Below are 24,427 nucleotides of genomic sequence, written 5' to 3' on the forward strand. Positions count from 1 at the left end.
GCGCGTTATGCAACAAACGATGAGAGCGTACCATGCAACGAAATTTTCACAGGAATAAAAATTTTTATATGTGCTTTAAAGTCACATACCTTACTGATTGATTTTGAATACTGGTAGAAGTATATAAATATTCCTCCTGTACCTGGGTTCTGGGTGCAGTGTCGGTGACGACCAACTTCTGACGTCACGGCGGCCATATTGGATGACCTTACCTTGACTCTTGAACTTTACCCCTGGCGGCCATTTTTGATCCGCCATTTTGTTTTTCTGCCATCTTGGATCCCCGCCATATTTGCAATTTTTTGTTACGGTCGCCATCTGGGATTATGACTTCACCATTGTACCTACTTTTCGTTATGGTCGCCATATTAAAAATCTGAAAGGGAGTTAATATCCGATTTTAAAAAGAACAAATTTTAAATTTATGAGATCTTATTTGATGAAATTTCAATATTAAAAAACTTCCATCTTTTTTAAATCCATCCGCCTTTTTGAAATTTGTCCACCATATTTAAAACTAGAAATCTTATTAGAAAAATCAGGAAAAATTACAAAATTTTAATAAAATACTTACCTAAGATATACAGTCCTCAGTTAGGGCCAAGCAAGGTCATTCGATTAAAAATGGCGACGGATTCTTCCTCCATGAAAGCCACCAGCAGACTAAACTCTCACCACTAATGCCAAGGCAGATATTACATAAACCAGTATGATGTCATAGCAGCCATCTTGTTTTCGTCTGATGGAGGCCACCATCTTGGATCCGACGTATTGTTTTTGTCTGCCTGAGGATTCTGCCACTATATTAGTTACGTGATGCTCTCCCACACTCGCAAGAGAAGGAAGGCTTCGCTAGACATCAAGGAGATGGATATTGTCTTGCATGACAGTGTTTATCAGCTGTTTTAAGACATAGTATTCGACTGAGTAATGAATTTTTTTATTGATTTCTACATGACTGAAATATTGTAAGTGCTGATTTAGTAACAGGTACTCACCAACTAAACGAAACTCTGAATACAATTGCATGTCTCATTATGAAAAAAAAAATTTCATTTAGAGATTATTTTTCTCAGAAATAATCAGGAGCACACGGAGAAAACCAACAGAAGTCTCGAAAATCCAGCTTAGTGAATGCGTTTAGATATATGCTCGCATATTTAATATAATATTATGCTTACCATTTTTACATATAGTATGCATATGCGTATTTGTTACAGATATATACTAAGTATATTATTATGCAAGGTATACTATATATACATTGTTTAAATGTGTATACATACATTGTCTAAATGTAACATTCACAGAGCTGACTTAACATAGATTTGTTTTTTTAGCCTACAAGTAACTTGTAAAATTGTTAAATTCTCATGTAATTACAAGTTTACAAGGATTTTGTGAAACACCTGTAACAGAATATTTTAAATAACTTGTAAAATTGTACTTGTTAATTAAAAACTTGAAATTTTGTGAAATTGATCCGTGTACTGAATTTCTGTGAGGGGCCCTATTTGTTGTGTGTCCTGTTTTGGTAGCCCAGTCCATTGGCTGGCAACCTTCTTCCTCCTGTCCTGCGCACCCTTGCCAAGAGTGTGTACTCAACCAGGGAGCGAGCGAGTGCGTCAGGAGGGATCAAGGGAGTAGGAGGCATTGAGTGTTCTTCCCACTGTTCTTTCCTCGTCGCACTCACAGCACATCTCCGCAGTCAATAACCGGCACAACGAACTACGAACCGAGGCTGTGGTCTCCGCAGGTGGTTTGTAAAAAGCTCGTTGCTCAGTTGAATAACCGAGATGCTGCTCTTATGAATTACATGAGTGGTTTATCATTGTGTCTGCTGTTACTGTTGAAAGTCAACGCAACTTTATATTTTGCCATTGTTTAAAGGTTGAGGTGAAATAAAGTTAATTAGGGTTTAAAGGTATATTTGAATTTTATTTTACTGTAATGTTAAATACATTTACATTCAATACAATTCAGCTACAAGACTTGATGATGCTCTTTTGACATTCTCACTTGACACTGTAAGTTGTCCAAAACCATCCAGAAAATAACATATAGTATCATACTTCGGAAATTCCTTTCTGAAGCACTTGAATTCGTGGAAATAAATTTAAGAGATAAGAAAATACCACAATGGCCATAGTAGGGACACAATGGAAGATAAAGCAAAGTGTCCATGAGTTACAAACTTGGTCAGAATAATGGTGAGTAAGTGCTGAATAGCATGCTGTTGAAAATACTTGGTCTTGAATTTCTCATGAGGATGCAATTTTTACAAATTCAAACCAAGTTGCGGAAATTAATACATCTCTAAAAAAACTAATTTTTTTTATTCATAATATATTGTAACGAATATTGTTTCAGTCTAGTTCAGCAGTTTAGTATGATCAGGAATTACATCGTAACACGTGGTAAAATTGAGTGCTGCATTGAATTAGCAAATTTGCTCGTATCTGAACACTTTTAAACAAGTAGTTTAGAAAATATTCTGTCACTATTATTAAAATATATTTTAAAAAAATGCTGTCTGGTATCAGACTACCAGTGACTAAAACATTTCTTTTTTTTTTTTGGTATATATCTTGTAAAAGGAGTACTTTATTGTTTCACAGGCATTGACGTATTATACACATTAACTAATTATCAATTAGAGGTGGAAAACACTTGTGATTAATAAATATATTCATGGAAAATTCATGATATAAACTATTAGGTTGTAGAGGAACGAACATAGAAGGTGTTTGAATGGCGCTCGGTCAAGCAGCGAACTGACAGGATCTCAGCAGCACGGTTGTGTGATGACTTTGATGAAATGTACCACTGACGTAGCACGGCTACGCTCCGGTGGTGCTCCAGTGGCGCTCCAGTGGTGCTCCGGTGGTGCTCCGGTGGTGCTCCAGTGGTGCTCCGGTGGTGCTCATGCCGCGAGTAAGGCGACGCGCTACAGGCGCTCCTTGGCCGCCTTGAGCACGGGGTACTTGTAGCCGCTGCACACGCCCTTGAAGTCGTCGAGGGTGATGTCTGCGGCGGTGATGCCGCCCAGGCCCTTGTGGCGGGCGTAGGTGGCCTTGTTGCCCGCCGTGTCCGGGTCCTCGTAGCCCACCCACAGCCCGCCCTCCTCCGTCTCCGGGTCGGGCAGGCGGAAGGCGTAGGTGCCGAGCTTCTGCGAGGGGTCGCTGACCTTGCGCAGCAGGCTGCCCGTCACGCGCTGGTTGGGGTTGGGGATGAGCGCGCACACCTCGGGGTAGGCCAGCAGGCCGGGGGTGGTGGTCAGCGAGCCCTCGGCGCCCGGCCCGTCGGCGTCCAGGGGCGGCACTCCGGAGGGCGCGCTGTCCGCCGTCAGCTTCCACGTGCGCCCGAACATGGGGATGCCCAGGCTCAGCTTGCTGGCTGCGGCACAGCACACATACAACCTGAACACAGTCTGCTGCGGAGAATAAAACCAATTTGAAAAAAAGGGTGGTTGGGCCCATAACTACTAACAAATGTTCTCAGCGGCCGGATATCCAAAGTGTTAACTTTATAATGCTAGTTTTACTACTTGACGACCAATGAAAAATGCAAAAAAAAAAAAAAAAGGGGGGTGGGATGTTGTCTGTAAAGCCGGTTTACGGACGATAATTTTAAGTTTTAAGTGATAACGTCATATGAAAAACATTGATGAAAAAATTGCATACTTTTTTTTAAATTTTCAAATATTATTTACAGTTTTTTTGAAAAAAAAATTAATTTAAATAATTTTTGTTTAATAAATATAATCATTAACAAATTAGTTAAAAAAAAAAGCCCGCCTTAACCACTGTTTGATATGTTATAGAAGATTTTCTCGCACGGCGGTTGGCCGGTTCTTGCATGCTCGGGCTCAGGTGGAACGTGACACTTTTTTGTGCGTGCAGCCGGCGTTCGATCGATTTATAAGATGTCATCAAGTCAAAAAACACAAAGATATTTAAGTGGCGTGTTAATGGTTATCATGGGAATGTTTTGTCGAATTTTCAGAATTTTTGCACTTCCCCCCCCCCCCCCCCAACCCTTCATTTTCAGCAGGGAGCTGATGACAGGAGGGTCTTGGGTATTAGATATGGAACACCTCTTATTCAAACGAAGAGTAAGAAAGTTTGAAAAAGTGAATAGCCACTATGACTGTTTTAATGCACTACCTCAGGTTGGTTAATTTCAGTAATAGGGTTTACAGGGGTGACTATAGCCGCCACTATCCTTCACATAGAACTGCCACTAACCTGAAGCACACATAAAAATTGTGTCACATGGATGATTAGACTACAGTGCTATTGTCAAGCCCTTTAAAACCTTGAGCCAGTAATAAACAAGGAAAAAAAAAAAGGTTCCCCAAACTACATGTGACCCGCCAAAGTTGTGAGATCGTTGTCGACAATCTAGTATTCTAAAAATGGTTTGTTTTAATATGTAAAACAATTTTGAGTATAGCATTGAGTGAAATTAATCCGCGAAGTAATTATGGCTATCTTTATGTATCATGTGTGAGAAAGAAAGCCAGAGGAGATGAAAACTCACATTGCCATAAAGTTCTCCGACAGTATGGGATTTCGAATATTTTGGTCGCGATTCGGGCACGAGCTGTTACTGCACAGAAACAGTGTAGTGGAAGCCAGAAGACATTCTGGGGAAGTACTATGATACTGATAGATAATCTTGTAGAAAAAAAACAGGTGAGCAAAAATGTTGTATTATGTCGGAAGCCAACTGGTTGTTAACAGGAGTGTGGAATCTAATAGTTTACTGAAGCCACGGTGTTTCCCAGACCCTAGCTTATATTGGATGGACCTGTCGGCTAAGTGGCTAGAGCTTGTAGCTGGTGAAGCCACAGTTCGCTACTTTATCTCTGAAACATACTGTAACTATCTACCTCATCGAAATACGACGCTATGGCGGCCCCCCTTTCCTCCCCCGAAGCAAGACAAGAAGTCTCTTCCAGAAATTTAGCAATCTTCAAACAATGTTAAAATTTAAAACATTGTCCAAAATATTAACTTTATTAGTGTATGAAAACCGAATTCATAGAGTCACAAAATCAGTCAGTGAGTCAGTGTTGACCGTGTGTGTATATAACTATATATTTCTATATATAGTTATATAATACAAAATTGACAATGATGGTTGTAACCAAGATGGCGTCTTTCGGCTACGTAACCTAAGGAGTAAAATTTTTGATTAATAATGTTCACAGGCTTTCACGGCCATTGTCTGAAGTAGCTTTGCTTCTGGGTTGTAGCCGCGTCCTCGGCGAATTATTCGCCAAGGACGCGGCTACAACCCAGAAGCCAAGCTACTTCAAAAATAATTTTTGATTATTATCGAACGATGCTCTTGATGGAATACAACAAGAAAATTCGCATTCCAAATAAACCTTTACAAAATACAGTGTAGGCCTATCGTATCCTTCACGAAGTGGTGTGGTGTGTGGTGTGTGGCGTGGGGGACAGAGCGGACCGAGACATGGACAGTGCTGGCGGTAGTAACCGTGCATTGGGGGGGGGGGGGGAGAGAGAGAGAGAGAGAGAGAGAGAGAGAGAGAGAGAGAGAGAGAGAGGAGTGTGCGCTGCTGACCGAGCCGCGCGTCGGGGGGGGGGGGGGGGAAAGAGAGAACTGTGCGCTGCTGACGGAGAAGCACATCGGTGGGAGGGGGGGGGGGGAAAGAGAGAAGTGGGCGCAGCTGACCGAGCCGCGCGTCGGAGGAGAGAGAGAAAGAGAGAGAGACATATAAGTGTGCGCTGCTGACGGAGCCGCGCGTCGGGGGGGGGGGGGGAATAGAGAACTGTGCGCTGCTGACGGAGAAGCACATCGCAGGGGGGGGGGGGGAGAGAGAAGTGTGCGCTGCTGACAGAGCCGCGCGTCGGAGGAGAGAGAGAAAGAGAGAGAGAGACAGATAAGTGTGCGCTGCAGACGGAGAAGCACGTCGGGGGGGAGGGGGGGAGAGAGAGAGAGAGAGAAGTGGGCGCAGCTGACGGAGCCGCGCGTCAGTGGGGGGGGGGGGAAGATAGAGAAGTGGGCGCTGCTGACCTGGCACGCCCTGCTGCAGCCACCACGTGACGGCGCCGTCGACGGTCTGGTTGGCGTCTCGGCCGCCCGCCGTGTACAGCGGCGCCGGGTAGTCGGCCTGCTTCTTGTTGCGCTCGGGCGTCTTGTAGTCGTAGGCCATCAGCGAGATGGTGTCCAGGTGCTGGCTCACCTCAGGGGCGTCCAGGTACGTCTGCGGACCGAGCGCGCACGGGACTGTTACAAGACCAGTCGCCGAGAAACAGAGGCCCTCCACAAAACAATGCCCCAGTTTCAATGGCAAACTATAAAACGTAATTCAGGTTCACACCTCATACAATTCACCAATACTCCCCCAGGCATATGATCCCGTTAGGGTGTGAACCTGGTTAGGAGAAAGATGGTTCTTTTACATGGCAGACGCTGTTGCCAGTGTCTAACATGGGTTCTGAGAACCGGGAAATAGATTCGCCATTTACAATCGCGGCATGTTACTAGCGAGCGCACGGCTAGGTCGAGAGGTTGAGGAGACCCATCCCAACTTAGGCCCCACCGACCCGCCCCCAGCTCCGCCGTGAACCCCCGGACCTCCTGCAGAGCCAGCCCCCTCTGTGGGATCTGAGTAGGAGCAACACGGAATTATACCTCTCACATCCCTGGGACCCCTCGGTCACCCAGTTGCTCGTAGCATTCTATAACAGTCTGATCTAGACTATTCACAACAAATCATAAGTCAAATTAAAGGTAAACTAAACTGTTTTTTTTTCTCACAGATGTTCAACAAGCGCACCTTCAGCTACACGGCAGAACCCTCAAAACGAAAGTCCAATTCTTCCCACGCTCCGGTTAGCGCGTCCGGAGTAATGCAAGCAATAGCCACGAACTTTTATAAAGCCCCAGCGGAAAAAAAATCGCACGGCGTCATGACAGGTGAATGTGGAGGCCAGCGAATATGAGCTCTGTCGTCTCGACCCGTCACGACCAATCCAAAGGTCAGGGACTTGGACGGTTCAACCACTCTCTCGTACGAGCGAAACGCAAGTTGAACTGAAATGATAGATTCACCCATAGAAAATTGCAGAACAAAGAAAGGTTTTACGCTCAGAATTCGAAATATTTTGCCTGAAGTGGCGCTGCAAGCGAGAAAACAACAAAGCAATACCTACTCGCGCATGTGCTTATAAACTGTCGAGTTACTTTTTAATTACGTCCTTGAACCAAAACTCTACAACGATTACAATTGCTACTATAAACTATAACTGGGGCAATCTTTTATGGACGTACTGTACTTTGAAATACTACAAGAAAGTTATTGCAACGTCGTACAACACATGGCTATAGTTATCTTTGCATATATGAAACACGTTTTTCAAAATAATATTGAATAATTCTTACGAAAATTGGAGTACAATTTTATATTTTAACTGATGTTTAATTCGAGCATATTTATAAAACCATACTAAAGAAAATTTATATTAAATAATTGAACTATAATTAAATATATTATGTTTGTTAATGTGCGCAGTTAATACTGGAAAGCTATTCAGGAACCGGTTTACAAATAATATTAACTAAAATGAGGTACTGGGAGAACACAAAGCATAAATGCCCGGGCAAGAATCCGAATCCAGTATTACTGCGAACACTACACAGTATGGAAATTTAAAATGACATACTATCCACACAAATCTGCCACAAAATTTCTCATACTTTTTCCCTTATTCAAATTTTAAAATGTCTTGACAATTTTTATAACAATTTCCTATTAGGCAATATTTTTAAAGAAATAAAAAAAAAATTGATAGTGTGTACACTATAACATCACGGTGTCAGTAATAGCAGACAGAAGCAAATTACCAGCACTGGGGAATGTTCAATACTATTACAGGATTACAAGTAATTTCCTCAGTTTCTCTGGTGAGTTTCAATTTCCCAAAATTTCACTGACTTGTATCTGGTTTTACCTTATTCTCCCTAACTCTTCCCTTATTTTCTCTAACTTTTCCCATATTTTCCGTAACTCTTCCATTATTTTCCCTGACTCTTCCCCTATTTTACCTTACTCTTCCACTGTTTTTCCTGACTCTTCCCTTATTTTCCGTAACCCTTCCCTTATTTCCCTTACTCTTCCGCTATTTCCCCAGACTCTGCCCTCATCTGCCCCGACTCTTCCCTCATCTCCCCCGACCCTGCCCTCATCCCCCCCGACTACCGCCTGCTACCCGACCCTGCTACCCCCCGGGCGACTGACCGAGGCGTTGACGTTGGGCAGCACGGCGACGGTGAGCAGCAGGTTGTCGGGCCGCAGCGCTGCCTTGAGGTCGCGCACCAGCGCCGTGAAGCCGCTGCGGTGCTCCGCCTGCTTCTCGTCCACGTAGTCGCGGCCGTAGCCCAGCGTCTGCTTGATGCTGTGCCAGATGGAGCCTGCGCACCGCCCAGACCCTTCCTCGTAGCCTATACTACACAGTACCTAACCACGTGGAGCGTGCGTGATTCCCTCCGAGGTCCTCGCGTGTGTAGTTGCAAGCCTGTCTGGCAAATATACATGAATACTTATATATTATGATATAATAAGAATATTAATGCAATCATTAGGGACCTGAAAAATTCGTGCTTTCGATGACCTCCAGGATAGTCTACGCGGTCCTCTGTGCACTCGGGCAAATAACGCCAGTTCGTTGGCTGCTGACTCGTGAGTCGTCTCAACTGGTATTGCCCCGTGATACGTCACTTCTCTGGTTGAGGGTTTCTCATTGGCCCGGAGTAGCCCAGACGAACAGTGAGCCAATAGCAAGAGCAGTTTAAAGGTATAGGTAAATGAATTTCAGACTATCGCTAAGCTAATCTGCGAATTTTTCCGGTCTCTAGTAATTATAGTAAAATATATTTATTTCACAGATAGTATATTTCGTGAATTCGTTTGGCGTCCGTCAGTGACGGTTACAGGAAACATTTCTAAGGAGAAGGGGGCAGGGGACTTTGCGATAAAATAGAAAGAAAAAATAAAATTTTAACACGTGTTTTCAAAAATTACTTACATATCTATTGACACTAAACTACGAGCCTACGTATTAGCCGTGGCTGACTTTTCGCTAGTATTTTAATAACTATAGAGGGGAGGGGATTTATCCCTATTTATAGAGACCGGAAAAATTCGCGGAATCATTTCGCGATACGTTAGAATCCAAACTAGTTCAACTTCATGCTGCTTCAGTGATCGGACCACAGTTTACCTGAATGACCCTAAGCCAATGAAAAATACTCAACAACAACAACAAAAAACAGCGAATCACGAGCATGCCAGTTGACAGGTGTCACGCATTAGTAGCCAATCAGCAAGTGTAATTTGCATGAGTACATGGAGGAACGTAGTGTCTATCCTAGAGGTCATTGAAACCGCGAATTTTTCCAGTCCCTATCTATTGCTTTAATGATTGTATCACACTTATTTGGGCATCTCTTTCTACGACTTTAGACCAGTCAACTATCAGCCAGTGGCAGAATGATCGAATCACATAGACCCATTCGAAAGAAGGTAAAGTTCTACAGTAAGGAATCAGCCAATTTGAAAGCATGTGCGGGTGGAGATGTGATGCACACAGAAACGTGACAACAGTTGGTACGAGTGCCTCATGGCCTACGATTCATGCGGAGTTTTCGACATGCCCGTTTGTTTAGCTATGTAGCTAACCTATCCTAACCAATCATCCTAATTTTAAAGAATATTAAATGGACCTAACCTCTCATAACCCACTGTCCACACAACCTAACCCAACTGACCATTTTCATTCTCTACATCACAGATTTGTAATACATAAACCTAACCTAATCATTGTTTAAAAATGGTCAACTATTAGATCACAATGTCAGAAAAACCTTGTCAAAAAGTATTTGTTATTATTATTATTATTATTATCATTATTATTATTATTTTCCCTTTTATAAAAATTACTCACCTTAATAATTACAAATTTATTATTTCAGAAGAACAAACATAAATGGTGTTTTATTTCTTTTTTCATTCATACATCTCTCCAGTATGTTTAACACTCACATTGACTAGATTTTCTCATTGGTAGCATTAGAGAAGTTAGCATTGACATTTCCGGCATTTAAAACAGACTTTTTTCAACTAAAAAAAAAAAAAAACGAATTCCGAAGACACCCGAAGGCAAGTATTCGGTAATGTTCGGGCATGTCGAATACTCGGCGTGAATCGTAGGCTTCCCGTTATGCTTACGGCAAACGCCGATACGCGACAGTGTTCACTAGCGTGGGAGGCGGCGATACGTGGTGCAAGAGTGCAGTACCAGTAGACCTACTATCTGTGCATGCGGTCCGGTGTGAAGCATAGTTTACGAGTGCAAGTGTCGGCATTCGGTGACACCAAGTTGGGTGCTGTCATGTAATGTGCGCACGAATAACAAAAAAAAAAAAACATTAAACTATATATACATATATACATAAACACGCACACGTTTTCAGAAATTACACCCTTAATAGGGTGAAAATGATGTAAGTTTGGTGTTATAAAAATACCTAATATTATTTATTATGCTATAGTGGATAACGGCGGACACATATTCCATTTTTAACAAGGGAGGGGAGTGACTGATGATAAAGGGTTTTGGGTTGATAAAATAACAAAGATTTAAATGGTGAACTAAAAATTTAAAAAGAAAATTGCCCTTTAAAAAGCTATTTTAAAGCATTTCTGACGTATTTAAAAGTCATTATCAAAACTTGAATTTTGTTTGATATTTTACAGCAATAGATTATGAAAACAATAATTACACATAACACAGTTGCAAGGAAAAATGTAAAATAATAATATTTTTTTTACAAAAAAATATATAACTAATTTCAAAGACCAGGTATTAAAACTCCAGTGTTTTTTTAAAGCTATAAATGACATGTTTGAATGAGGGGTGAAAGAGGAGGGAGAAACCACTCCCCCCCCCCCCCACAAAAAAAATTGACCCTCGATAGGACCAGCACTGAAAAAGGAAGGTAAAAAACTAAGCACATAGAGAGTTATGTAGTGTGCCTTTTACTTTTTTTTTTTTCCTTCAAAAATTTGACTGCTTGGATGGCGTACATACTAATGTATGCATACGTTGGTTATGTACTGTAGGCAGCTGTAGCAGATGTTGCGTGGTCGCTCTGCACTAATCAGATACATTTACCTTTCAGCTCGACCAACAGCCACTGGCACACACAGCCTCTCATTCGAGCCCTTCCCCCCTCCACCAACCGCACCGCAGTTACTGCAAGCGTTCAACACGCTGCACTAGCCTGCACCAGGTGCCAGCATGCGTGCGAGGGGCGAGATACGGGGACGCACCACAACGCCTAACGTACAATAACGCCGAAAACCATAACGCCGAATGCCGAATTGACTACAACGCCGACAGCTAGAAAACTGCTGTGTACCACAACGCCGAATTACCACAACGCCCGAAATACAATTAACGCCGAAAAATGTCGTGGCAGGACTGCCACAAAGGTTAGGTTAGGTTAGGTTAGGTTAGGCTAGCCTAGGTTAGGATAGGTTGTGGTATTTCGGCGTTAAGATACATTTAAAGAAACACACACAAATTCATTCAGTTGTTTTTCATTTTGCTCCTGTGGCCTCTCCGCAGCAACATTTTTCGGCGTTACTGTATTTCGGCGTTGTGGTACACAGCAGTTTTCTAGCTGTCGGCGCTGCGGTCAATTAGGCATTCGGCGTTGTGGTATTTCAGCGTTGTGGAAACGACCCGGCAGCGACCAGTACTCGTCATGAAGCAGGCGAGGTGCAGAAGAGACAGCGGACAGCAGACAAGCCACCAGAAGGGTATGTAAAGGTAATGCGCGCCGCTGTACCGTGGAAGTGAGTACCTAGAGTGCTGCGCTGCTTCTTGACGTTGGTCTCGGGGAACTGCCAGGCCAGGTCCAGGCCATCGAAGCCGTTCTGCTTCACCAGCATCTTGGCCGAGTTGATGAAGGCCGTGCGCGTGTCGGAGTTCTCCAGCTGCGGGCAAGCACAGGGGGTGTTAGTCACTCACCGCATCCTTGCCGGGGGCCAATCCGGGTCCGGGAGGCTCAAAGAACCCCCCCCCCCCCGCAGCAAGCAAGCATCTGGATCCACCCCTGAATATTCTCAAGTTAAACTTGTTACCATCCTGCTGTCTTGGTAGGTACTACACCACCTACAGTACAGTTTCCAACACTTACACTTGATACATTCTGCATTCGTGCCGGGGGCGAATAATCCGGATCTGGATCCATCCCTGAATACCTTATCTCAAATTAAACTTGTTACTATCCTACTGTCTTAGTACTACACTACCTACAGAACAGTTGCCGTCACTTACACTTAATACATTCTGCATCCGTGCCGGGGGCGAATAATCCGGGGAGGAGGCTAAGGGGCTCAAAGACCCCCCCCCCCACCACTCCCAACAAAAAAAGCATCTGGATCCACCCCTGAATAATCTAAATTTAAATTCGTTACTATCCTACTGTCTTAGTACTACACTACCTACAGAACAGTTGCCGTCACTTATACTTGACACATTTTAAGTAGTGTTTTCAAATTTTAAATTTCTATAAGAAGGCGCTCATCTGGGTAGAGCAACTCCGAAACAACCAAATTCCTGGAGAGCTGAGGGCCAATGAAGAACGTTCAACCGAATAAGTATCCGATCACGGGCTACCCAGTTCATGAGTCAGGAGTCAATGAAGAGGAGAATTTTTAACGCTACTTTGTAGTCTATCGGGTAGAACATGTTGCATCCGCGAGATTTTCCAGTCCCTACTTATGGTGTTTTAGACCGCGTACAAAAACATATCAACCCACTGTACTTTCAATAAAATTATCCTAAAAATAAGGCAACTATTTAGGCACATTGTCGAGGTCATAAAAACATGTACATATCACTTTGCAAATATCAATTTTATTAATGTTAAAATCTCGGGTGTAGTACATTGAAATTTGCACTACGTCAAATGACAACTCCACATTGAATAATTTAAAAATAATTTCAAGTCTGAATTTCTTTACATTGGGTGAGTTTGAGTCAGTGACTGCCCCATTCGCAGGAGATACGAATCTTTCTATACACTTGTTAGCATATGATTAAATAATTACTGAAGTTGATATGCAACGAACTAAATTGTGCTTGGAAGATATCGTACTAGCTTACATTGCCTCTGGCATGAGATGTTATCTATACTAATATTATAAAGCTGAAGAGTTTGTTTGTTTGTTTGAAAGCGCTAATCTCAGGAACCACTGGTCCGATTTGAAAAATTCTTTCAGTGTTGGATATTATATTTATCGAGGAAGGCTATAGGCTATATTATATTATCAATAATATTAGGGATCCTTACTAAAAGTCCAATTTAGAATCAAATGCGTTGGAGGAGGTTAGATACAACATGCAGTACACGTACGAAGTGTGTGTTGACAATGCCGCAGGCGCTAGAAGTTTATTAAGCGAAATACCACTCACTGACTCACTCATCACGAGATCTCTAAAACTATACACCCGATTGACTTGAAATTTAGCATAGTTACTCATTTTGTAATGTAGACGCTCACTAAGAACGGATTCTGCGGAAATCCGATCCCAAGGGGAGTTTCGGGAGCGTAATATATCAAAATTTCCAGTTTTTGGTAGTAAATCACCATGGCAACGGCTGTTGCTTTGTTAATGCTTCATTCGTCTCTATGGCAACGACTATTTCATTGTTAGTGCAGTCCTCATCACCGTTGAAATTTTGCGTGTACTTTAGATATCAAAATTGCCCTTTTTTCAAGTATATATATTTTACAGACTTGAAACTTCACAGTAATGTACCTTATGTTACGCAGGATGACATTTTCCGAAAATTAGATCCCATGGGTGGTTAAAACCAGGCAACAGTGGGTACCTACTTTGTCTGCATGAGAACAGGATTTTGCATTGTTCATGCCTTCTGCGTCTCCATGGCAACGGGCATCGCGCGGCAGTGGTGTACCCACAAGGAGGGGCATGTATAATGAGCGGCGCAAGGGTGATCTGCCTGTAGACTGCCGTAGCGAAGTACGGGAAAATCAGTTGTACGTTGCGTGCACGAGTCGGGAAAACATCGGTGCTATTCATTTTCTCTCCGGTACATTATACAGCATTTTAATAAATTTTCACTGAATTTTTTTTATTTACCATTACTGTAAATGGGAGATGTGGCTTAGTTTTTTTCCATTAGTATAGCCGTGCGAAGCCGGGTCGGGCAGCTAGAACTGAATATATTCACAGCTATTTTTCGAAAAATTAATTTAGTTAGTCAACGACTATGAGGTAAGCTAGTATAAAACATATGTTGCTGGAAATACATTGCTGTGAGCCTTTTTTTCTCAAAAATGTTTCAAATATTTCACCATAAAAATACATCAATAGGTATCGTGACATAATTGACATTGCTCTGGCTCAAATACAGCTTGCAGGCTTGCAATGTGGAACTTGATTCATGGCTCATTTTCATCAAATCACTTAAATTTTTTTTTCAGCATTGAAGTGTCGGCAAGCAGAATTTTAACAAATTTTTTGTCATTAAAGCCACATCAATTTTTATCCTTTCTCCAAGAGTGTTTTATTTTCTTGGAATGTTGGGTATATGCCTATTTATAATTTTCTTCAATTTGAGCTTTCGTGTTCCTAAAGATGTCCCCTTTTTTTTAAAAAAAAAAAATTTGGACAAATGCGCAACAAGGATTTTGAAATTCTCTGAGCAATTTTCCGTTCTAATATTTCTGTAAGGAGCTTTGAACTAGAGGGCAGAGCAAGCTGACAGGCACGTGAGAGAGTTCGTGGATATTAAGTGACGCGTTGACTTCGTGGCCCTGAAGCTCATATTTACAGAACACTTGGCGCACAAGAGTTAGTACTCTAGGGCGATTAGGTAAATGATTAGGCATGTTTTAGCAGTTTGCTGTGAAGTTCCTACATAGAATACTTTTGCCAACATATTTACTGCATGCGACTGGTGGTCGCAGACGAAACCAAGTTTAACGACTGTCATAAACTAACATGTAAAATAATTTATATTTTTATGAAAACTATAAACTTGGTATCAAAACATTTTAAGTACTTGTTGGGGACTAAAAAATTATTTTGCAGTGCTAACAAATTCAAAACATAATTTCTAAATGACACAATTATTTCCCCTATATATAATACATTTCCAAACGTTCAAAATTGAGGAGATAGCGTGAACTGACAAGTATGAACTATTTCTTCCTAACATATGATTCTTCTTTACATGACTATAATAAATAACAATTTAAAATTGATGTTCAAAAGGTCAAGGCCTTCTTATACTATATTTGGACTAAGCGAGGTACTATTAATTCTTGGTTTTCAAAATTTATAAAATTAAAGATTTACAAGGGTGAGCTTATACATTTTGATATGAATTTTCGTTCAACAGATTCTAACTAGGCAGTGAATTATTTATCTCGAAGCTTCCTATACTATATTCTGAGTAAATTGACCTTATCTACGAATTTATCTCTAAGTTGCTTAGTTCTGACCAAGGTGAGGTAGTTCTTTACCTTTACTCCTACATAGAGTCTGACGTGAGTCGAGTGTTTTATTACATATAAGTATCCCTGGTCTATATTCTGACAAGTGTGAACAAATGTACTTATTGTATTCTAGGATTATAGATTATAATCAGGGTGAGGTACTTCTATCTCCAAGATTTTTGTACTAGAGTCTGACGAGAAAAAGACACTTCCCCATATAAAGGCATATTGTACTCGTGACCAGAGTTAGGTACACGTAATCAAACACTCTGTTACCAGCACAGGACACTGTTGGTAAGAGGGGGTCCTCACTGACCAAGTTACCTCAAGGCCTTCTGCTCTGGAATCTGACGTGAGCCAGGCAATTCCTCATGTGAACACATCCCATACTAAACAGTGCGAGGAATGAGGAATGATATATCTGAGCCAACAGCACCGGACACTGATGGGAAGAGGTAGTGCTCACTGGTCCAGTTACTTCTAGGCCTTCTGCGAGGAATGAGGAATGAGGGATCTGAGCCACCAGCACAGGACACTTTTGGGAAGAGGAAGGGCTCACTGGTCCAGTTACCTTTAGGCCTTCTGCGAGGAATGAGGAATGAGGAATGTGGTATCTGAGCCACCAGCACAGGACACTGTTGGGAAGAGGAAGGGCTCACTGGTTCAGTTACCTCTAGGCCTTCTACGAGGAATGAGGAATGAGGGATCTGAGCCACCAGCACAGGACACTGTTGGGAAGAGGAAGGGCTCACTGGTTCAGTTACCTCTAGGCCTTCTACGAGGAATGAGGAATGAGGGATCTGAGCCACCAGCACAGGACACTTTTGGGAAGAGGAAGGGCTCACTGGTCCAGTTACCTTTAGGCCTTCTGCGAGGAATGAGGAATGAGGAATGAGGTATCTGAGCCACCAGCACAGGACACTGTTGGGAAGAGGAAGGGCTCACTGGTTCAGTTACCTCTAGGCCTTCTACGAGGAATGAGGAATGAGGGATCTGAGCCACCAGCACAGGACACTGTTGGGAAGAGGAAGGGCTCACTGGTTCAGTTACCTCTAGGCCTTCTGCGAGGAATGAGGAATGAGGGATCTGAGCCACCAGCACAGGACACTGTTGGGAAGAGGAAGGGCTCACTGGTCCAGTTACCTTTAGGCCTTCTGCGAGGAATGAGGAATGAGGAATGAGGTATCTGAGCCACCAGCACAGGACACTTTTGGGAAGAGGGAGTGCTTACTGGTCCAGTTACCTCTAGGCCTTCTACGAGGAATGAGGATGAGGGATCTGAGCCACCAGCACAGGACACTGTTGGGAAGAGGAAGGGCTCACTGGTTCAGTTACCTCTAGGCCTCCTACGAGGAATGAGGAATGAGGTATCTGAGCCACCAGCACAGGACACTGTTGGGAAGAGGAAGGGCTCACTGGTTCAGTTACCTCTAGGCCTTCTACGAGGAATGAGGAATGAGGGATCTGAGCCACCAGCACAGGACACTGTTGGGAAGAGGGAGTGCTCACTGGTACAGTTACCTCTAGGCCTTCTGTGAGGAATAAGGAATGAGGGATCTGAGCCACCAGCACAGGACACTGTTGGGAAGAGGTAGTGCTCACTGGTCCAGTTACCTCTAGGCCTCCTACGAGGAATGAGGAATGAGGTATCTGAGCCACCAGCACAGGACACTGTTGGGAAGAAAAAAGGGCTCACTGGTTCAGTTACCTCTAGGCCTTCTACGAGGAATGAGGAATGAGGGATCTGAGCCACCAGCACAGGACACTGTTGGGAAGAGGTAGTGCTCACTGGTCCAGTTACCTCTAGGCCTCCTACGAGGAATAAGGAATGAGGGATCTGAGCCACCAGCAGAGGACACTGTTGGGAAGAGGTAGTGCTCACTGGTCCAGTTACTTCTAGGCCTTCTACGAGGAATGAGGAATGAGGGATCTGAGCCACCAGCACAGGACACTGTTGGGAAGAGGTAGTGCTCACTGGTCCAGTTACCTCTAGGCCTTCTACGAGGAATGAGGAATGAGGGATCTGAGCCACCAGCACAGGACACTGTTGGGAAGAGGTAGTGCTCACTGGTCCAGTTACCTCTAGGCCTCCTACGAGGAATAAGGAATGAGGGATCTGGGCCACCAGCAGAGGACACTGTTGGGAAGAGGTAGTGCTCACTGGTCCAGTTACCTCTAGGCCTTCTACGAGGAATGAGGAATGAGGGATCTGAGCCACCAGCAGAGGACACTGTTGGGAAGAGGTAGTGCTCACTGGTCCAGTTACCTCTAGGCCTCCTACGAGGAATGAGGAATGAGGTATCTGAGCCACCAGCACAGGACACTGTTGGGAAGAGGAAGGGCTCACTGGTTCAGTTACCTCTAGGCCTTCTACGAGGAATGAGGAATGAGGGATCTGAGCCACCAGCACAGGACACTGTTGGGAAGAGGGAGTGCTCACTGGTACAGTTACCTCTAGGCCTTCTGCGAGGAATGAGGAATGAGGGATCTAAGCCACCAGCAGAGGACACTGTTGGGAAGAGGTAGTGCTCACTGGTCCAGTTACCTCTAGGCCTCCTACGAGGAATGAGGAATGAGGGATCTGAGCCACCAGCACAGGACACTGTTGGGAAGAGGTAGTGCTCACTGGTCCAGTTACCTCTAGGCCTCCTACGAGGAATGAGGAATGAGGGATCTGAGCCACCAGCACAGGACAATGTTAGGAAGAGGGAGTGCTCACAGGTCCAGTTACCTCTAGGCCTTCTGCGAGGAATGAGGAATGAGGGATCTGAGCCACCAGCACAGGACACTGTTGGGAAGAGGTAGTGCTCACTGGTCCAGTTACCTCTAGGCCTCCTACGAGGAATAAGGAATGAGGGATCTGAGCCACCAGCAGAGGACACTGTTGGGAAGAGGTAGTGCTCATTGGTCCAGTTACCTCTAGGCCTCCTACAAGGAATGAGGAATGAGGAATCTAAGCCACCAGCACAGGACACTGTTGGGAAAAGGTAGTGCTCACTGGTCCAGTTACCTCTAGGCCTCCTACGAGGAATGAGGAATGAGGGATCTGAGTCACCAGCAGAGGACACTGTTGGGAAGAGGTAGTGCTCACTGGTACAGTTACCTCTAGGCCTTCTGCGAGGAATGAGGAATGAGGGATCTGAGCCACCAGCACAGGACACTGTTGGGAAGAAGTAGTGCAAACTGGTCAAGTTACCTCTAGGCCTTCTGTGAGGAATAAGGAATGAGGGATCTGAGCCACCAGCACAGGACACTGTTGGGAAGAGGTAGTGCTCACTGGTACAGTTAACTCTAGGCCTTCTGCGAGGAATGAGGAATGAGGGATCTGAGCCACCAGCACAGGACACTGTTGGAAAGAAGTAGTGCAAACTGGTCAAGTTACCTCTAGGCCTCCTACGAGGAATGAGGTATGAGGGATCTGAGCCACCAGCACAGGACACTGTTGGGAAGAGGTAGTGCTCACTGGTACAGTTACCTCTAGGCCTTCTGCGAGGAATGAGGAATGAGGAATGAGGTATCTGAGCCACCAGCACAGGACACTGTTGGGAAGAGGGAGTGCTTACTGGTCCAGTTACCTCTAGGCCTTCTACGAGGAATGAGGAATGAGGGATCTGAGCCACCAGCACAGGACACTGTTGGGAAGAGGGAGTGCTCACTGGTCCAGTTACCTCTAGGCCTTATGGAGGAATGAGGAATGAGGATTGAGGGATCTGGGCCACCAGCACAGGACACTGTTGGTAAGAGGGAGTGCTCACTGGTCCATTTACCTCTAGGCCTTCTACGAGGAATGAGGAATGAGGAATGAGTTATCTGAGCCACCAGCACAGGACACTGTTGGGAAGAGGTAGTGCTCACTGGTACAGTTACCTCTAGGCCTTCTGCGAGGAATGAGGAATGAGTTATCTGAGCCACCAGCACAGGACACTGTTGGTAAGAGGGAGTGCTCACTGGTCCATTTACCTCTAAGCCTTCTACGAGGAATGAGGAATGAGGAATGAGTTATCTGAGCCACCAGCACAGGACACTGTTGGTAAGAGGGAGTGCTCACTGGTCCATTTACCTCTAAGCCTTCTACGAGGAATGAGGAATGAGGGATCTGAGCCACCAGCACAGGACACTGTTGGGAAGAGGTAGTGCTCACTGGTACAGTTACCTCTAGGCCTTCTGCGAGGAATGAGGAATGAGGGATCTGAGCCACCAGCACAGGACACTGTTGGGAAGAAGTAGTGCAAACTGGTCAAGTTACCTCTAGGCCTTCTGCGAGGAATGAGGAATGAGGGATCTGAGCCACCAGCACAGGACACTGTTGGGAAGAGGTAGTGCTCACTGGTACAGTTAACTCTAGACCTTCTGCGAGGAATGAGGAATGAGGGATCTGAGCCACCAGCACAGGACACTGTTGGAAAGAAGTAGTGCAAACTGGTCAAGTTACCTCTAGGCCTCCTACGAGGAATGAGGTATGAGGGATCTGAGCCACCAGCACAGGACACTGTTGGGAAGAGGTAGTGCTCACTGGTACAGTTACCTCTAGGCCTTCTGCGAGGAATGAGGAATGAGGGATCTGAGCCACCAGCACAGGACACTGTTGGGAAGAGGGAGTGCTTACTGGTCCAGTTACCTCTAGGCCTTCTACGAGGAATGAGGAATGAGGGATCTGAGCCACCAGCACAGGACACTGTTGGGAAGAGGGAGTGCTCACTGGTCCAGTTACCTCTAGGCCTTCTACGAGGAATGAGGAATGAGGAATGAGGGATCTGGGCCACCAGCACAGGACACTGTTGGTAAGAGGGAGTGCTCACTGGTCCATTTACCTCTAGGCCTTCTACGAGGAATGAGGAATGAGGAATGAGTTATCTGAGCCACCAGCACAGGACACTGTTGGTAAGAGGGAGTGCTCACTGGTCCATTTACCTCTAAGCCTTCTACGAGGAATGAGGAATGAGGAATGAGTTATCTGAGCCACCAGCACAGGACACTGTTGGTAAGAGGGAGTGCTCACTGGTCCATTTACCTCTAAGCCTTCTACGAGGAATGAGGAATGAGGAATGAGTTATCTGAGCCACCAGCACAGGACACTGTTGGTAAGAGGGAGTGCTCACTGGTCCATTTACCTCTAAGCCTTCTACGAGGAATGAGGAATGAGGAATGAGTTATCTGAGCCACCAGCACAGGACACTGTTGGTAAGAGGGAGTGCTCACTGGTCCATTTACCTCTAAGCCTTCTACGAGGAATGAGGAATGAGGAATGAGTTATCTGAGCCACCAGCACAGGACACTGTTGGTAAGAGGGAGTGCTCACTGGTCCATTTACCTCTAGGCCTTATGGAGGAATGAGGAATGAGGAATGAGGGATCTGGGCCACCAGCACAGGACACTGTTGGTAAGAGGGAGTGCTCACTGGTCCATTTACCTCTAGGCCTTCTACGAGTAATGAGGAATGAGGAATGAGGGATCTGGGCCACCAGCAGAGGACACTGCTGGTGAGGTTGTGGGTTCACTGACCAGGGTGAGGTACTTCTCGCGGTTCTCGGTGTCTGCGCCGCCGCCCACGGACAGCAGCAACTTGATGCCGAAGTAGCGGCGCCTCAGCGCGGTGGCGGCGCGGTAGTTTCCCTTGCCCGTGTCCACGTCCAGGTAGTCGTCCAGCGGCGTCAGCTGGCTGTTGGTGGAGTCTATCTTGGCGTAGCCGTACAGCACGTGCGTGCAGTACGTGAGGCTGGACTCGATGTCCGACACCACGTACTTGGCCGAGCCTGCGGGTGCACAGGGAGTCTTCCGAGTGCTTGTTCCCTTGTACCCATTCCTACCTGCTAGCTCACTTCTTTCCTGTTCGAGGTGGGTGTCTGATCTTCAGTTGAAGTAACGCTACCTACTTAGCAATCAAACCAACTCAATAGCTCCAAAATGCTAATGTTTCAAGTTTGTTTGACAGTTTGAAAGGAACGCGTTCAAAAGACATTCTAAAAATTTAATTATGAAGTGAGTAAAACTCATGTAAAAAAACATCAACGCGTAATTAGGGTCAAGCTTCACAATAATCAAAAATAATGTCGTGCCCAAATGGGCAATAATTTCGTCAATTATTGCATTGAAGATTGCGCCTACATTCTTACATCCGTGATCTACATATCATGGTCGTGCTTACTTAGTAATTTCTAGGTTTAAAAGGGATCAATTTTTTTCGATAACAATGCTTTAATCATTTTAAAAGCCATAAGTGGGTTGAAAACGTTTTTCAAAGCGCTGATTAAGATATAGTGCGAATTAACTATGAAGTTATAATGACACAATCCTCGTTTCTAATGTTATGGAAATGCGCACTACTAACATACATCGTTTTCAAAGATATCGCATAAGATTAATACGTCTGCGCTCGCAGTCACATATGCTTTCAGGCCATGAAAACTCTTTATTGTTTTTTAATTTGACTAATACTTAGCATACAAATTTTGCGGAATGCCTAAGTTGTGGTTTGCTTAAAAAATTGTTACCTCTGTAAGGAAATGTGTTCAGTTTTACATTTAAATATAATAATGCATGCCGCTAATAATGTTACTCAACCAAGGGCCACGTTTTTTTTTTTAAATAGCCAAACATCTTTACAGTGATATCTCTACCTTAACAAAGGAAATCCTAATATAACAACATAACAATTATCTGTTGAAATCTAAACTATGTTAAATCCTAGATTACATTTTTCATTGTTTCTCTTTCATATAAGGCATATCGCCTACCCTGAATATTTTCACACTTTTCTTAAGGCCCTGGAGAAGGGTATCTGAAAAAAAATATCTTTTTAACGAAAAATATTCCAACAAAATAGATTTGCAACAATGCTTAAATACGAACGATTAATTAAAAACCGTAAATTACGCGATGTCGTTAACTAAAGTATTACATATTAGGATTTATGTAGGTATACATTCAAAAACACTAATTTCATGCTTATACAATTGATGACATATTTTATAAACAATTTAATTTGGCTATATTATAAATCCATTTAAATTTGAGCAATATCATTAAATCATTGAAGCAAAATTATTTAGGTTACTGTCATCCTAAGGCGCGGTCTGAGAAGACGTTGATTTTTCTACCCTTTTCTCGTAGTAACGATTAGTAAGGCTGTTTCTGTAAATTAAACACGAAAACTCCCATGAATTTATTGTTCCGTGACAAAAAAAAATTTCAATGGATATTCAGTAAGTCCAATATAAAAGACGTGAAAAGTTGCGCAAAGGATTATAATCGCTAACACTTAAGTGATGATTTACACCCATTCTATTACACTTAGTGAATATCTGTTTAACAAAATTTGTGACAGATGCAAGGGTCGTATCGTGTTAGAATTTATAGAAATATCCATTAGAACACCAGGCTTAAAAATTAAATCATCAACTTTCCGTGTGGAAAAAAAATTCTAATGATTTCGTGTTTTTGCTAGTGATTAAAAAAATTCATAACATAACCATATTTCAGTGTTTATAAAAGTTTTATTTCCCCTACTAAAAAAGTAATTTAATGGTATTTTAACTTAAGGGCAAATTTCCAAGTCTGTTCTAGCAATGTATTCAAAAGCACGAAATCATGTGGTACAAAGTTTTTGATTAACTATTCGTACGTACCGTACTCTTTATTTTTAGTAAATCATCCATTAGTCAAAGGAGATAAAGTTTTCCCGAAATCCTTAAATGAAAAATTCAGGTTTCAATGGTCACGAAGGCTACAGACGAGCGATTAATACAAAACTGTATAATGCATGATTTCATGCTTCCAGTCTTTAAGTTGAAAGAAAAAAAACTTTTATAAACAATTAAACATGGTTTTACATATTATTGATTTTTTTTGACGTGATAACGTCTTATAAATCGACGAACGCCGGCTGCACGCACGAAAAAGCATGACTCATCGTCATGGTCCGCCTGAGCCGAGCGTGCAAGAACCGGCCAACCACCGTCCGAGAAAATCTTCTGTAATATCAAACAGGTTAGGTTAACGCGGGCTTTAAAAAAAAAAAAATTAAAAAATGTAATTTAATTTAACAATTTCGTCATTTCAAATTAAGAATATAACTAATTGTCCGTGATTATATTTAAACAAATTATTTAAATTAAATTTGCAAAAAACTGTAAATAATATTTGAAAATTAAAAAGTATGCAATTTTTCATCAATGTTTTGTTATGACGTTATCACGTAAAATTATCGTCCGTAAACCGACTTTACAGACAACCCCCTTTTGAATGACGAGCATAAACTAAGGTAAATGATAGCGGACACTGAAGTGCGCAGTGGCGGTGGAGAAGGTAGAGTAAGTGCGCTCACCTTGTCGCCAGTAGGCGCGGCTGTCGTAGTAGCACAGGACCCGCGCGGCTCGCGAACCGGTGGGGGCTGCAGCCAGCAGGATAGCGGCGCCCAGCGCCAGCCAGCACAGATGCATGGCGGATAAGACAGGGAGGTAGCGCCGGGACGAACACGCCAGTGCGAATGCCGGCAGTTCTCCGCGCCTGGAGGCTACAGCGGCGCCTGGCCTTCGGGCGCGGCCGATGGAGGGGGTGACGCCCGCGCGGTCAGCTGAGGACCTTTCCATCCAGGGGGCAACTTGCAGTGCGGTGCTCATGGGAGAAGTACCCTCCAGGAGGTTACACCCTAGTGCGGTGCTCACGGGAGAAGCTCCCTCCAGGAGGCTATACCCTAGTGTGGTGCTCACGGGAGAAGCTCCCTCCAGGGGGCTATACCCTAGTGATGTGCTCACGCACTGAAGCTCTCTCCAGGAGGCTATACCCTAGTGATGTTCTCACGGGAGAAGCTCCCGCCAGGAGGCAACTTGCAGTGCGGTACGGTGCGGTTGACGC

General features: G+C 43.9%; 1 protein-coding gene across 1 annotated transcript; it reads right to left on the reverse strand.

Moving 5' to 3' along the window:
* Positions 1 to 1,917: 1,917 nt before the first annotated feature.
* LOC134532059 (chitinase-like protein EN03) lies at positions 1,918 to 24,106 on the reverse strand. Its single transcript, XM_063368237.1, has 6 exons — positions 23,898 to 24,106; positions 21,077 to 21,327; positions 11,905 to 12,037; positions 8,276 to 8,448; positions 6,049 to 6,238; positions 1,918 to 3,396 (listed from the first exon to the last, which is right to left on the reverse strand). The coding sequence occupies exons 1-6, from the start codon at positions 24,010 to 24,012 to the stop codon at positions 2,948 to 2,950; spliced, it is 1,311 nt and encodes a 436-aa protein (XP_063224307.1). The 5' UTR covers positions 24,013 to 24,106; the 3' UTR covers positions 1,918 to 2,947.
* Between the last annotated feature and the right edge of the window lie 321 nt (positions 24,107 to 24,427).

The sequence above is a fragment of the Bacillus rossius genome, chromosome 5 (assembly GCF_032445375.1).
Source record: "Bacillus rossius redtenbacheri isolate Brsri chromosome 5, Brsri_v3, whole genome shotgun sequence".
Classification (NCBI taxonomy): Eukaryota; Metazoa; Arthropoda; class Insecta; order Phasmatodea; family Bacillidae; genus Bacillus; species Bacillus rossius.